The following is a 15,478-nucleotide window of genomic DNA, read 5'->3' as shown; positions in this document are numbered from 1 at the left end:
TTGTGAAAGGAATTATTTCAATATAAAAGAAGAAGAAACCTATACAAGAAAAAATTCTTTATGCTCATACATAATTAACATGCAAATTTCACACACTTTTTTAAGTAACACAAAGGATGTTCTTCCCCACATACTGTTTTATAGATAAAGATGCAAACAAGTAGAATATCCGATTATGCAGTGAGGCCCAGGCCCTCATCCTTTTAATCACAGAATGGTTTGGGTTGGAAAGGACCTTAAAGATCTTGCAGTTCCAACCCCCTGCCATGAGCAGGATTGCCACCCACTAGATGATGTCATCCATTGATGTCTATGTGACTTTAGTCATAGTTGAAATAAGGGAATGCTGATTAGGAAAACATCATAATCAGTATGCCTGAATTACTTACTAGATCTGCTTACTCATGACTCCTGCTTATTTGTGGACTAGCTGAGCTGAACAGAGACTGCACATCACAGCACTTTTCAGGTATGTCTGGACCAGGGACATGAAGAAGGCAAAGTTAAATTTTTATCAGTCATGGAATCAAGAAAGGACAAAAGAAACCATTCATTTTTGGACTGATAAGTATGAGAGCCCTCCCCTGAAAAGTAGTTGTCCATTGAGTTATTAGTCCCAGGAAAAGGGATTGGGATAAAAATACCTCCTCATCCATAGCTCTAGCCAGCAAAAAGCTAAAAGGACATGAAAAATAAAGGGGGAGGTTAATTCAAATGGAAAAGATACTTACTTCACCTCTCCTCTCTCACATACTGCAGAACCTGTAAGTTGGGAAAATTACTGTGCCCTCTAACGCTTAAGATTGTACAGAAGAACATATAAACAAACCTTGCTCATTGTTAGAAATATTTATGTGTCATCTGGGAAGCTAAATTTCTCTTTGAGTGGCCTTACTCTGTTAACAATAAAAGACAGTTAACATTTACTCATATGTTGTACTGATTAGGAAATATCTCTACAAACACAAGTTACTTAGAAACAGCAAGTCTGAAACAGGAGAAAACACCAAGAGAAAAACAAGCTGTAAGTACATTTCAAAAGTGTTTTGTTTTTTTCCTTTTTCATCTTTTGACTAGCACCATCTGTACACAAGAAAGTATGAACATAAATGTTTGGATAATAAAGATTTGCAAGGCACTTGAACAGTCTTTCTAGATAGGATTTCTTCTAATGAACCTCTCAAGTGAAAGTCCTACAACCACCTTCCCTCCTCCCTCAGCTAATGCAGGGAAAGAAGTCTCTTCTGCCAGCAGTTCTTATTTACAGACATGTCCTTAAGGGTTCCTCAAAGTGCTCTTTTAGGCTAAGAGAATCAACATCCTTCTATCTCCATTTTTTCATGCGTGTCCTGTTATTTTTTAATATTACTCTTCTATAGTAAAGCAAATCTCTCATACACACAGTTGAGACTTGACTCCAACCTTCATCCTCATTCTGCTGTCTTTGGGATGCTATTCAGAAGGGAAAAGGAGGATGGCAGAGATGTGCATTGAAATTCTCTTGAGATTCGCTCTTTATCTGCGTCTGGAGGTGATGTCAAAACAGGTGATCATCATGAGATGAGCCTTGCAGAAGTTGACACGGTTTTCCAAACGTTCAGTCACACACTCCAGGGCTTCCAGGTACTCCAGAGAATCCAGCTCAAATACCTGCTCCAGATCAACTGTAGAGAAGAAAATACACAGATAGAAAAAGCATACAAAACCCAGCACTAGTTGCTGAGGGATATGGATCCAATTCAAGCCTTCAAAAACATCTGTACTGTATACAGTGTTATCTTTAGCTTCCCACTGTCACTGAAAGTTGTGTCTGTTATTTAATGGCTATTAAAATGGCTTGTCGGTGAAAATACTGTTAAGATTGCACGGAATACTTTCTTGAGTGATATGCTCTGCCATCCTCTCTAGAGCAGCAGATAAGTTTTGCCACACTCCATCTTTCCTTAAGAAAAGCCAACAGAACTGCCCCTCCAGCAACCACACAGCTCACTGTAAGGAAACCAGGTGGGCACAAAACACCTGTGGGTTTAAGGTTAACAGGGAACCCACAAGTTGAACGTAATGGAGAAATTCATCAGTGAAGTGTAAAACTGGCCGAGTTGATTTTAATTATTTCCACTGGTTTTGTTTCAAGATCTTGCATTTATATGATATGTATTGACTCTCTCACGCATTCTTCTGACCAAAAAAGAGATTGATGTAAGTTCTCTTCTGAATTCGTAACTCAGAGTCAGAAACCATCCTCCAACTTCCTTGCTTGTCACACCTCTCCCTGTTCTGGGCAATTCTCACTAGCTTGTTCAGGAGTGCTAACGGAAGGTGTGTTCATCACACTACCATAGGTTCCCTTTTGCTGCCAGAGACAGCTGGCAGCTGCTTCCATGAAAGTTGTGTGGGAACTATGTGATCTTAGCCAACACTTCACATCTCATCTAAGCCCTGTGGTCTGTGCTATCCTTGAGGCTTCCTGCATGTATCACACTGGAATCAGAAGCAAAGGCATCACACATCAGTATGCAGATGGCATACTGGTCTTTAAATCTGTCTCTTTTGCCTTATATTATGGTTGTTTTGTAGGCTGTACAAATCTAGTATTAACTTATGACAGTTGTTGAGAGAAGAGTTAGGACACAGCACCCAACCTCCTTATACCCCATGCAATTATCATGAGAAAAAACCACAAATATATTTTTTGGAGAACTCTTTAACTATGAGTTCATCTGTTCACTAACACTAAAAAATGCTTTACAGTTACTGCAGTATGCTTTTAATCTTTTTCCTTTGAGGTGTTGAGGTTCTTCTGCATCTCAATGTGAATGTCCTTTAAGATCTGAACTTTACACATTGACAGTTATGAAAAATGGGCCAAATTCATTCTTCATGTAAGCCCGCTGGTGCCAAGGGACAAGTTTGATCTGCAGTGTTATTTTGTGGTATAAAAGTAGATTTATAATATTGCTCATATGTCTTAGTCATCTGGGGACAAAATAGAAATATCTCATTTTTATAATCTGTGGACTGAAATGTGTGAACGATAATCTACCAATGGCAATATTCACTATTACAATGCTGTACCATTTTAACATTCAGCTCTCAGGCAAAAAGGATTGTTCAGTTCTATCATCAAGATTTAGTAAGAATTATTGGGACTAGTTCTAGAAATATAGTCAACCTAAATTTTGTCCTTAGGTCATATGTCAGCTCATTTCAGTTTACAGACACAGTAGCACACATCTCACTCTTAGCAAACCTTTCTTCTTCCTCACAGTGAAATAAAGCAAAGGAAACCTATAAGTTCAAGCAATAAACGTTCTTACATTCACTGAGCCATTTGTTAGGATCCAGCATCAGGTACTGTTTGGTCACCTCCAGTTCTCTCATTAACCACTCGTACTTGGCCTTGACCTCAGCAATTCTCTGCTGGCGATGCTCCAGGATTTTCAGCTTGGCATTAAAACATATCACTTCCTGCCAACCGGGAAAAATGAGCAGGGAAGGAACAAGTGAAGAGGAGAAGAAATACCCAGATCCATTCAGCGAAATGATCTTCCAATCAATATTACTAACTTACTCTGGAAGCATATGAATTACTGCACAAAATAATCTATCATCTGTTTTATTTTTATTGTATTTTTTTTCTTTAATTATTATTTTGATGCTTTTGATCAGTGAGCTTTGGAGTCTTTGCAATGATATTTAATAATAAACAGTAATAGTTAGCACCACACAGCATTTTGAAATGAGATTAACTGTAGGAAAACATTTCTGTTTTTTGTCAACAAAAGTTTGTCTAAGAAAAAACTAAACTCTTGGAAAAAGAAAATCCAGTGCTTGGTGCATTAAAATGTTAAGTATATCTCTCCTTGGTGTGTAAGAAATGCAGCAGTCACATCATTAAATACGAAAACCGGTAGCAATATCGAATTCTGAACGTTCTTAAACAAAAGGATGATGTTGGTGTGAAAAGTTCTATCAATTCATAATCATTAAAAATGAAAATGCATCTTCTTTAAAGACAAGGGGCACAGTAACAGCACAGGCTGCAATGCTGTCTGGATGCACTCCTCGTGGCTTCACGTGACTTCTGAGTGACAGTCATCAAGATGTGCAGTAGGTGAAGCCATGATGATGGCTGGCTACCATTAGCAGTCTGGGGGCAGCCCCACTACTGGAATTTAACTCCTCCAAGCCTGTGCTAGAGGCTCAGCACTGCTCTATCTTCTGTTCTGTAGGCAAATCTGCTGCATTAATCAAGTGTGGTAGAAAACACCACCCCAAGAAGTGATGTTTTTCTCTATGTAAAACTGTATCAGATGATACCACCATGAACAACCTGAGTGACAGGAGCCTAGAAAGGAAAAATGTCTTAAAATAAAATAAAGCTTATATACACAGTTATTGTAAGAACACTAACTTCAGATACTCTTCATGATTGTACTTCTCAAGAGCTGATCTTTACAATTCTCCAACTTATTTTTAAGTTTTGAGGGGTGAGGTTGGCAGGAGAAGCTTCGCTATTCTGGAAACAATGTCATCAAAACACTTGAGGCACCAATGCTGTGTAGAAAGATAGATAGATGTGAAGTGCTGCTGGAGAACAGGAGTCACCAAGACTATTAGCAAGGACCAAAATGCAAGAGACCAATGTCTGTGAGCTGTTCCTGAAGAAGGCATAACTTGAGTTATAACTGGTCTTAAACGAGATACAAGTGTTGCTGCCAGTTGAATTGACCATGTACAATACTACACACTTCTGACCGCTTTCCTATGAATCTGCACTTCCAACCTGGATTCCTCTCTCCAAGAGGAGACAGACAGCACACGAGGATCTCACTCACCTTGCTGTCTCCACCTCGTCGCCGCTGGAGTCTCTCCACATCATCTATCTCATAGACTTTGATCTCAAAGGGCTCCCCCAGCCCCCTCTGTGCACTTCGCAGGGGCCCATCCACCCAGCGGACCCCAGGGCTGTTGGCAGGCTTCCTTGCTGGGGAAGCGGTGTCAAGTGATAAAGCTGGAATCAGCCTCCGTCTCTGGGAGCCTGTAATTGCAGAAATCACCATGTTGTGTTAGCACAGTTAAGATTTGATCCTCAGAGGGCGCATGCGCCCTACAACATCTGGAGGTTGGATCTGCTTCTGTTAGCTCAGGTCTCAGTGTGTACAGGTATAGTGATGAAGGGGCAAAGCATCAGGTGGTATCTGGTCTGGCTTTGCTATCCTCTCTATTCACTGGTGCTGGCTTTTACAGCCTATGAATAAGGATCAGCCAGCCTCTCCACAGCCCATTCTGGGGGAGGTGTGGTTGTGTTGCTTTCATTGTTGTTGTTGTTTTGTTGTTGTTTTTTTTTTTTATAGTAGCATGAAAAAACACTTTGATGCCCAAGTTCCTCTACTGCACAGGAACTACTATGGCAACACTTCGTCCTTGGCACAATGCCAGTCTGGAGTGGCTAGGGCAGTAAAATCACTAGCAAGGACAAAATGCCTGTGGTATGTATTTCCAATCTCAGCAATTGCACAGAATTGAATTAGCTTTGTTCCTGCTCAGTACGGTATTTTTCTAAAACATTCCTCACTTACATGCATAGCCTAGCAATGGTGAAGAGCAAGATAGCAGCAGTAACAACTGACTGGCAGAAGGGTTAGTCACTGTGTCTGCATCAATAGCTCTGCTTTATGATACCAGCACAGCGGATGGGAGCACTGCAATAGCAGAATATTTACCATGGTTGATAAAGCCCAGCCATATGGAATGCATCTGCCATGTGAGTTGCCAAGTCTGGGCCTCAGGTAAAGCAAGGGAGGAAAAGCACGCCACTGGCCTGATGGCAGCAGTAGGGAAGTTGAGCATATGGTTTGTTGGGAGAAAGAACAGACACGTGCAAAAAAAGAAAAACAACTGGTTACATTTCCCTGCTCAGTTTAGTTAAATCAGAGCAGTGGCTGGATTACAGACAAAATAAAAGGGTTGGTAGCTGACAAGTTCTGCACCACCTTTCCTAGGAGACACCAGGAATACAGGAGATAGGAGAAACAAAAACAAAAGCCAAAGCCAGCAAGTCCAAATGAGACTATCAATTGACTCTCTTAGCTGCAAGAACAATACTGATGCCAAAAGGGAGGGGATGAGAATGATCATGCAGATTTTATTTTAAAAACAAGATAAAATCATCTAAAGGAATTCTTAGCACTGTATTCATTGAAACTTGAATGTAAATAGCTTCAAAAAGTCTGCCAATTTCATGCGTCAATGAAAACTAAAAAAAAATAATAATCCATTGGTTGCTTAGTTTTTGGATTTGCAACTATCCAGCATCAGTTTCATTCATAGGTGTCAGCGGACATTTTCTCAACTGACAACTCTGTGAGCTATCATTGTTTTGCAAGTGCAGCAGTCTGTGCTACAAACCAACATCTAGTAATCGGCAATTAACCTGTAAATGCTAACTGTAACATGAAGGAGAATGGTCTGTCTTGCTGCCTGTTTGCAAAAAACTTAGTCTACAGAGCTTTTATTCCAGTGCATCCAAAATAATTCCCTGCAAGAAACGGAGGGCAAAGCCAAGTCATGCAAACAGGCAGCCCTTTTGTACCAAATGGCCTCAGCCCTAACCTGCCCATCCCGTCACATCCATCATACTCGTGCTTCTAATCAAACTGCAGCCCAGCAAATGAGCCCATGCCAGAACAAATGAAGCTTTACAAATACTAGCAAGCACAAGTTTTTTTAGGCCTTTTGAAACACCACTGGAAGTCAATGTCAGCATAGCTAACAATTGGCAACAACAGAGAGGCAGTTTGGGAAGGCACCGACAAAGTGCTGTACTGAGGGTGACTATCATCAGTGATGCCAGAGAGAGGCAACTGAAGGGCAAGAGCAGCTGTGTATGTGAAGGGAGATGAGATGGGCTGGCAGACCATTACTATGTGCTGCATGCAAGAGATCCTGCAAAGGGCTCAGCCCACCTGGGAAATGAGCCCTCTGCCTGTTTTGCAGCAAATGTCACTGAATTCTCAAGCTGAGATGAGACCAAAAGGATTTAGGCACTAACTACTTCTAAAAGCACTTTTTTTCAGGGTTTTGGTCTTGACCTCTCACAGGAGTAGTCTGAGTGTGAAAGCAATCTCCTTCCTACCTTTGCTGCTCCTCAGCTTTTAGAGACAGCAGTTCCCCTGGAGATGCAAATGAATCTGATTCACCTTGCCACGAGGACACCACCAGGCTCTTACTTGGAGTAAAGCTAAACAGATGTCACTGGAATATTAATTACAGTAAATTTTTTTGCCTTGCATTTCTATTCACACCCATTTAGCTGAACGACAAACAGAAGCCTGGGGTCTAGGAGAACTCCAGCACAAGGTTCTGTCTAATAGGCCATATCCTTCAGTGAAGAGGCAGAGACCACAGCTGTGGCAAGACGTATGCTAACATAAACTCACTGTGCTTTTTGTGTCTGCATAGCCTGTGGGTTACGCCCCCATTGCAGCCAGGCAGTACGACAGGGCTGAGCCATCAGGCACAGCATTGAGTGTTTGCTGGGAGTCAAAACTGAATCTAGTTATTTGAAATATGCACTGATCAATAGGCTGCTTTTTAGCCCAGGTACAGTAACTGACAGTGTCTGACAGGTGACTCCTGCCACTGACTTCTCCATTCAGTCCCTGCTTTTTCTGACTTTGCATTACTTGGGATCAGCCAGGAGATACAACCTAAGCATTGCCACAAAGCAGCTGACAGCTTCCTCATCCATATCAACACACAGAGACAACCAACTGCTAAAATGAATGCAGTTTTCCAAGTCTCAAGCTTAGCTTCAGCACAAATAACCACACTGTGAAACAGCCCTGAAAATGCATAGAATACAGCAGATCAGTTTTCTACTTTGAGCAATTGGTTAAGGTCTGGCAGGTTCAGCTCTGCCAAAGACCAGACAGGGTTTAATTAAGATAAAAGGAGCAACAGTGGAGTGAATGTGTACAGTGTGAAAGTGGATCTGGCTGAAGAGCGGCACTGAAGTTGCAAGACACTGCAGCGCATATATGTCCAGAGAAGCCTTCATCTTTAAAGTATTAGAAACACAGAACTTCAAGGATAAGACGACTCACTGACCTCAGCAAAACTCCCAACTCCATAAGGGTATGTGCTCATAAAAGCATCTGTTAACCATGGCAGAACCCCTAAGCAAGCTGGTTTTGTTTACCTGCTGTATATTTTGTGGTGTTCCCTTTCTATTACTTTCTAAGAATGCATTCCAGTTGGAGCATCTTTTCTGTGGAAAAGGTAAAAGCAAAAAGTGTATAGAATCAAAGAATTGCTCAGGTTGACCTGAAAGATCATCAGGTCCAACTGCAACCTAACCACATTATCCTAACAACGCTCCGCTAAATCACTAAATGCAAAATACCCACAAAAAGGAGCATGATGTATATCTCTTCAAAGCAGAGTGCATCTGCATTGGATGCAAAACAATTGCTGCCCCTGGAATTTTAAGTTGTTGAAGATGAAACTATAATTTGATATCATATAATTCCAGGAGTATAGTGTGATCTTAAAAGCAGGATGCACAGCCAGAGCTATTCTCACTGCACTAAAAGCTTTTGGAGGTAAAACTGCTTTTGTGTGCAGATCTTGGTAAGCATTTTGTTGTGGGTTTTTTTTTTTTTTTCCTCACCAGAAAGTCCATACAAACTGAAGGTGATTACAAAAACCTAATCTTGGCTAAGGAGAACAGTACCTCTAAGCCAACATCACTCCTTCTGTGGCTTCATTTCCAAGGAACAATAGCACCAGCCTCCAATCAAATTGTTTGCTGACTGGCAAAGATTGTTTGTCTGTTCCCCCTGCTGCTCTTCCCTGTCCAACAATGGGGCTGCTGCTTTGTTTGAGCTGAAGATGCTATGCTGACTTCTCTCTTTCCCATTTCCTACAGGGTCTGCCCTCATGGGCAATTATCCATGACTGAAACAAGTCCTCCCATTTCCTTTGACCTCCCTCCTCCTAGTTTATTTTACAGTGCCCTTTCCTCAGAGAAGAGAACAGCTACTCATTTTCACACAATTGCTTGGATTTTCACACAATGTGAGCAATGCCAAGATGCAATGCCTGGTTCCTCAAGTCATTGCCAGTGCCTTCCAGTGGAAAGTTGCTGTGATAGCATGGAGGCTTCATCAGAAATATTTAAGGTGCCCAGCTTGAGGTTAGTACTACAATCAATAAAGAATCCTGGCATTTATTGCCAAAAAATCTAAACTGCATTTGCTCATCCTGGCAACTCAGATTGCACCTGAAGAGCTGGAGAAAGAAACGCCAATGGGATTTGTCATTAAGAATAGAGTCTTCTATGACCACCTCCCCGTAAAACAATTCAGCCCTTATTCTGAGTTGGCTTGTATGCAATCCTGCCATTGCAAATCAGTAAGGAGTACAAGGACACTTGGGGCTCGAAAGAACTGCTTGCTGTATGCAGGAATAAAGCAACCCTTATTTATAATTTTCCATTCATAGCTATACTAGACATGTTGCTTCTATATATCTAAGGAACCTCTATATGTATAATTCTATATATATAATAAACATACCATGTACAGCCTACGTCAATTTTATTTCTACCCATCCTGTTCATTTTTAATCATATTTCTTGAATTACCATCTCACTTTAAAAGGAGCCTTTCAGGGCAGTTTAGAGCTGGTGAATGAGCACTGCTGAAACCAGATGAGGAAGCAGCCCTCCTGCAGCGTGGCAGGTTGACAAGTAATCTGGGAGACGCTTCAGGGAAGATGTACATCACGGGGGCTGCGCTTTCAGTGCCCGCAATCCCTAGCAAGGAAAAAAAACAACCAGAATCTCTTCTACATCTTTATCTCTCCTTGGTCTGGATTTTGGTTTGTCATGCATTTCTCAGCGTTGGGGTGTCGCTTAAGAAGCTGGTTACTATTACTGCAATACTGCGCTAAATGTCTGTGCTGCTAGTGGCTTGGCCAGCAAAGACAGAGGATGGAGAAGGAAGGGGCTCTGCAGCCCCAGCGTTAGATCATGGTGAGACAGCGGTAGAGGCATTCCAATGAGCTAATTCTGTGGCAGCATAAGGGGCAGGTTTTATTTACACTCGGCCTAATGGCGTGCGACTCAGTCATGCATGTTACATGGAGCCTTCGCTGTGCACAATAGCCTGCTGCCATTTCCTCTATTAAATCATTCCTATGTTCATGTGGCTGAAAGCTCAGTGCTGGCATGCAGTAGTCAAGCGTGTAAAAAATGATTACTCTGATCCCTTTCAACACAGATTTGCTGCATGAAATGGCCTCGCATTGACCTGGGAAAATCAATGCTGTTGTTTTAATGAACAAAAAAAAAGTGGAGCTGAAGCCCACAGTGCCCCTCCTTCTGCTCTCCCAGCCAGCAGTCATATGCATAAAGGGGTCACCTGCAAGCAAACAACGTCTTGCTGTATGGCTCTAACATCCTTTGTCTTGGTAAGGGAATAATGCAGGATATCAATTAGCTATCGTCAATTGTAAGCAAGTTAAAGTGGAAATGCTAGAGAAGCCCTACAGCTTTTTGATACAAAGAGCAATTTTCAGCTTCCCACAGTGCCTTCGGCAGTCTAAACATGAACCAAACTCCTTTTCACTTGGATTCAGCAAAAAAAAGCTCAGATTCTTTTTGTGGCATTTTCTTTCAGCATTATCATTTTGGCTGTTTTTCAAAATACGCTGCTTTGTAATATTGGTTGTAGATGGACTTTCATAATTTACAGTCCCCAGATTCAGCCTCTGGCTTTTTCTGCTGCTTTCATGGACTGGGTTAGGTGCTACCAGAGAGGTAATATGTGTGAATATGGAGTTATCAGGGCTTTCCAGGAAATCTGAAATCTCCATCTTTAAAACCAATCCAGCAGTGAAATCCAGAGCACAGAGGCAAGACCAAAACAGGCATTCTAATTGCAGATAATTATTGGCATGTCTTAACAGTCTGTCTTTTTATGAAAGTGTTTAAAATCATGTAGCAATTTGTTCTACTTTGGTAGCAAAACTCAGAACTGCAAAAGAGCCGCAAGGAGTCATGAAACTTTACTGCAAAAGCAATAAAATGCTGCAGCAAGAAACTTTAATTATCTACAGGCAGACAGGTTACCTGTGCAAAGAAGATTAAAGCACAGACACACACACACACAGAGAGGCAAATCCTATCCAGGACAGGTAGGAGCACGGTCCTGCAGATGCCAGGAAATACAACTGCAGCTCAGGACACACATTCAAACATCAGGAAGCCAGCATTTGGGGGCCTTGGCTTTCCTCAGTCTTGTTCAGACTTGGCCTTACCAACAACAGCATCCCTTAATTTTTTGTTTCCCAATGCTCTGCTTCCAGTGTTCAGGAAGGCTGAAGTGGCCCAGAGCAACGCTACACAGAAGCCCTTTACAAGAACTTTCTCCTCTGGGCCTTGACTTTTATTGGCACTGCCTGTGTGAGCCACCTCTTCCTCCCATGTCTTTGACCTTCACTGCCACATTGCACTGCATGTCGGCTGCTCCCCCAGCCTCCCTGGACACAGAGCCCTGCTTTACCCTGCTGCCATCAGTCAGACTCAGGCTCAGCTCTGACAAACCTCAACTGAAGGGCATAGAAATTAAAGGAGAGAATCTCCCAGGCAGAGTAGGCTCTGGGCTCAGCAGAGTGCTGCAGGCAATGACACACAAGAGCCCCTGTGCCTCACCACATGTCACATGTACTGGGGCTCTCGCAGGCACCTGAGCCTGCTCCCAAAAGGAACAACAAAGCAAACAACCTCGGGAACATCCCTATATTTTCCTCTGAAAGCATTATTTTCTACCACCTTGTCTCAGAGCCCCTCCCCTTCTGTCATCCCCAGGGGATGCCTCCCGGCAGATCTGGCAGTCCCGAATCCTCTGCAAGACAGGGCAAAAAGCACAAGCAAGACATTTGAGCACATTGCATGGGAACGCAAATGGCCTGGCTATGCTGAGTAAATCTAATTAAAGCCTGGGCTCTTGCACAGCTGCTAGCTTAGAGCTGATGGGATCACACACCTGGAAGCAGCAGCAAAGCTGTATGGCTGAAAGCATCCAGTCCTGTTTTGCATTGAGAGCTTTTCCACAAGGCCATGATCTAGTTCTGTGAGCTGGTTACAGACAATAGACATTACACAGGCTGCTCAAGGTGACAGAGGGAACCAGCAGCACCATTGGGAACACAATACAGATTTTGCAAGTCCTTCCCTGCCTCCCTGCCTGCCTCCTGCTCATCCCTGTTGTGTTCCCAGGGTACAAATACAGCTTGGTTAAAATGGAGTTAAGCCTGAATGCACTTCCTGATGACACGAGAGAGTCTGTGCTATAAAAGCATCCTTGTCATTGCCTTTCCATGGAGCAGCATGAGGCCATTGCACTTGAAATTTCTGAGGTATTAAAAAATAATACATAATTGGTGCTAGTGATGACTGTGCTGTAATACCTCAGTGCTCTGCTCAAGACAGCACTGCCACCCTGAGAGAAAGACTCGGAGCCACGGAAAATGGCTGAAATGCGGATTGTTTCCTACAGAAAAAGCAGTAACAGAGTGAGCAAATAAATGGGAGCAAACACGGTTGCACAGATGCATGTGAATGGAGAGGGGGGAGGGACTGCCGCAAAAAATAACAGATAAAGCCCTCCTCTCTGATGTTCAGCAAGGGCAAGGGAGGATGTGCAGCCAAGTCAGTCAGGGTTGAGGTTAGGAGTCAAGGGTGCCTGCAATTTAATCCTGTATCTGGTTGTCACTTAGTGGAGGCATTGCGTGAGTCAGTGAAGCCCTCTGCCTTGATTTCTGCACCTGTAAAATGGAGTCTAGAGTAATACGTGCAACACAAGGTGGATTAAAGGGTGGCCACACAAATCTTTGAAATATACAGTGATCTATCAGGGCTAAATAGCTCTGTTTTCACTATAAGTGGTCACTTAGGGCAGTATCTGCTGATGCTGCATTATAGGACCAATGTTAAAAGCTACGAAGACAGAAATGTTTATGAAAATAAAAGGTTACTTCAGGGGGAAGGCTTAAGTGGTTCATGATATATACATATGATTTTCAGTAGATATCAGAATATATTGGGCTAATAATTGGGGTGGGTTTTTTTGTTTTTTGTTTTGTTGTTGTTGTTTGTTTTTTTACTTTTGTTTACACAGCACTGGGCTGTCAGTGAGTTGTACACATACCCATGTAGAGCCCAAAATTTAACCTAGGGCTACACTGAAGGATGTAATCTAGCTTTATCTTTCAAAAGCTGTCAATATAGGTCTGATGTGTCATGTATGACAATCAGCACAGAAGCACCTACACATAAAAATAATGCACTTAAAAGCATTGAAAGACAAGATCTTAATCTCATGAAAAAAATGATGTCTCCCCAATGTGTCAGAACTTCAAAAGTAATTGTGAGATCTGACAGGGCTGCTGGTGATTCTGCTAAAGACTCTTTATAGCTCCTCTTAAAGGGGCCTTGGGCTGATTCATGATGATCGTGTCTGACAGCTAGCATTTCTGCTAATAATAATCATAAATAAAGTGGACAAGGTTGCCTGACCTGAAATGAGCATATCTATAGTGCCATATCTATTACAGCACAGTGGATCTCTGACTGCAAATCAGGAAAGGTCCAATGCTCTTGACACTATGTATTAAAATAATATCCATCTTTCAAGAGCCTCAGAACCTTTGTATGCTATCGTTTTCATTAAAAAGTGTTCCTTGTGAGAGTTCATTCAGATGAGAACAGACTTGCAGACAGGAGAAATTACGGAGGATAAAAGATTGCAAACCTTTGCATATTTTTTTGTTTATTATGCAATAAAAATATGTTTGCGAACAACTCTATTCTTCCGTATATCTCAGATCCTCCTTCATGTTCTCCTGCATTGAGGTAATAATCCCAATTTTATGCCATCATAAATCTGCTGACATGTGAAAAATTATACTATTATCAAACACATCAAAACAGAATTATGATATTACTGCTGCAGATTGAAATTCAAACTGGAGCTGGGTTACAAGAAAGTGAAGAATTATGAATTTCTGGGCAATGGTTGCTGCTGCAGATATAGAAAGTAATAAAGATCTTTTTTTTTTTTTTTATTTGCATTAAAAGAACTGGTTCCTCTTAGAAACACAACTCTCTCAATATAGGAATTAATTGCAGATATAGGGAATCACTCTCAAAAGCAAAATAACAAAAAAAAAACCAAACACGCTTACAAACTCTCCACATCAGGTGACAGACTCAAATAAGAGAGAAGCTTTGCACATACTTTGAGGGATGTCAACATGCCACATTTTGCTGTGCCTAACAGAACAGGCATCTTGCAGGGATGCCTATGCACAGAAAATGCTCCATCACAGAGGTTAAAATCCAGCTATGGTAAACACCTGCAACATTGCTGACAAGGGAGAGAGGAACTAAGCCACAATGGAAATTAGGCTGAACACATACGTTTGTCAGAGAGAAAGCTGTACTTTGAAAAAGTAAAAAAGAAAGAAGTTGTATTATGAAAAAAAGTCAGATTTTAGTTAGCAGTAAAACAGTGGCAAAGCTGAGACTGTCCACATTCCTTGCTAAGGAAAGCTTCCTGCTTGACTACCTTTGCATATCTGCACAGCATGACAAATCACCACCACTGCTCGGCCAGGTTCAAAGCTGGCTAGATCCAAGGGAGGGGGGATAATCTCTTGTTTTTGATACGGATGAATCTACACTTCAGTTTTCTATGCTTTCCCTCACCTGTACAGCTGCTCTGCTTTCACAGCAATTGTTATTTTTTTGCATCTATTCCTAGTTCAAATTTTGTTGAAAATCACCATCTGTGGCATAAGCTAAAGAAAGGGAAAGTGACCCACCCTGACAGAGAAGACTATTGCAGATGGATTTCTCTCAAGAATGGTTACTGGATGCCTTTAACTGTCTCACTATCAAAGCAATGGGAAAGCAAAAGACTCAATTTTTGCTACAGAATCCAAAGAAAAGGAAATGTCCTATGGAAAAAGTGCATATCATATGGGCAGCTTCTCCACAGCACACAGTCAGTTGCCAGTACGCTCCCAGCATTCTGCGTGGTCAGCTTTGGATTCCTTTTCCACAATATACAAAATCATCCTTCTTTTTCTTGCAAGTTACCATTAAGAAGTTTATATTTGAAAGGAGCCATTAGAAGAGCAGCTCATTAGAAAGAGGAAAATTAAGTTACTGCCACGTATGCAGAAAGGATAGAACAGAGTCTTTCTCATAGGATGCAGAGTTAACATCAGGAAGATTATTTCATCACTTGGCCTTTGCTTGCACAATGTAGAGTGACTTTCAGATGTATCCTCAGAACAGGTATTATCAGATGTGTACTTTTGAATATGGTTTTAATTGTGGTATTCGTTGTGTTCACATCTGTGTTGCACATGTTCTTCGTGCTACTGCAGCAAAAGCTTGAGAAAA

The 15,478-nt window shown here is 41.7% G+C and overlaps 1 protein-coding gene across 1 annotated transcript in view; it reads right to left on the bottom strand.

Annotated features, from left to right (window-relative positions):
- Positions 1–266: 266 nt before the first annotated feature.
- KIF26B (kinesin family member 26B) overlaps positions 267–15,478 on the bottom strand; it is a 282,629-nt gene continuing 267,417 nt past the window's right edge. Inside the window, exons 13-15 of the mRNA XM_042818809.1 lie at positions 4,839–5,041; positions 3,318–3,468; positions 267–1,664 (exon numbers count right to left, since the gene is read on the bottom strand). Coding sequence (XP_042674743.1) covers positions 1,516–1,664; positions 3,318–3,468; positions 4,839–5,041 — 503 coding nt within the window. The 3' untranslated portion in view covers positions 267–1,515. The remainder of the gene's footprint in view (positions 1,665–3,317; positions 3,469–4,838; positions 5,042–15,478) is intronic.

The sequence above is a fragment of the Centrocercus urophasianus genome, unplaced genomic scaffold (assembly GCF_019232065.1).
Source record: "Centrocercus urophasianus isolate 14NV4802_14NV808 unplaced genomic scaffold, USGS_Curo_1.0 seq_10, whole genome shotgun sequence".
In the NCBI taxonomy this organism is placed as follows: Eukaryota; Metazoa; Chordata; class Aves; order Galliformes; family Phasianidae; genus Centrocercus; species Centrocercus urophasianus.
Note: the sequence above shows the minus strand (reverse complement) of the source record. Positions and strands in the feature narration are given on the sequence as shown.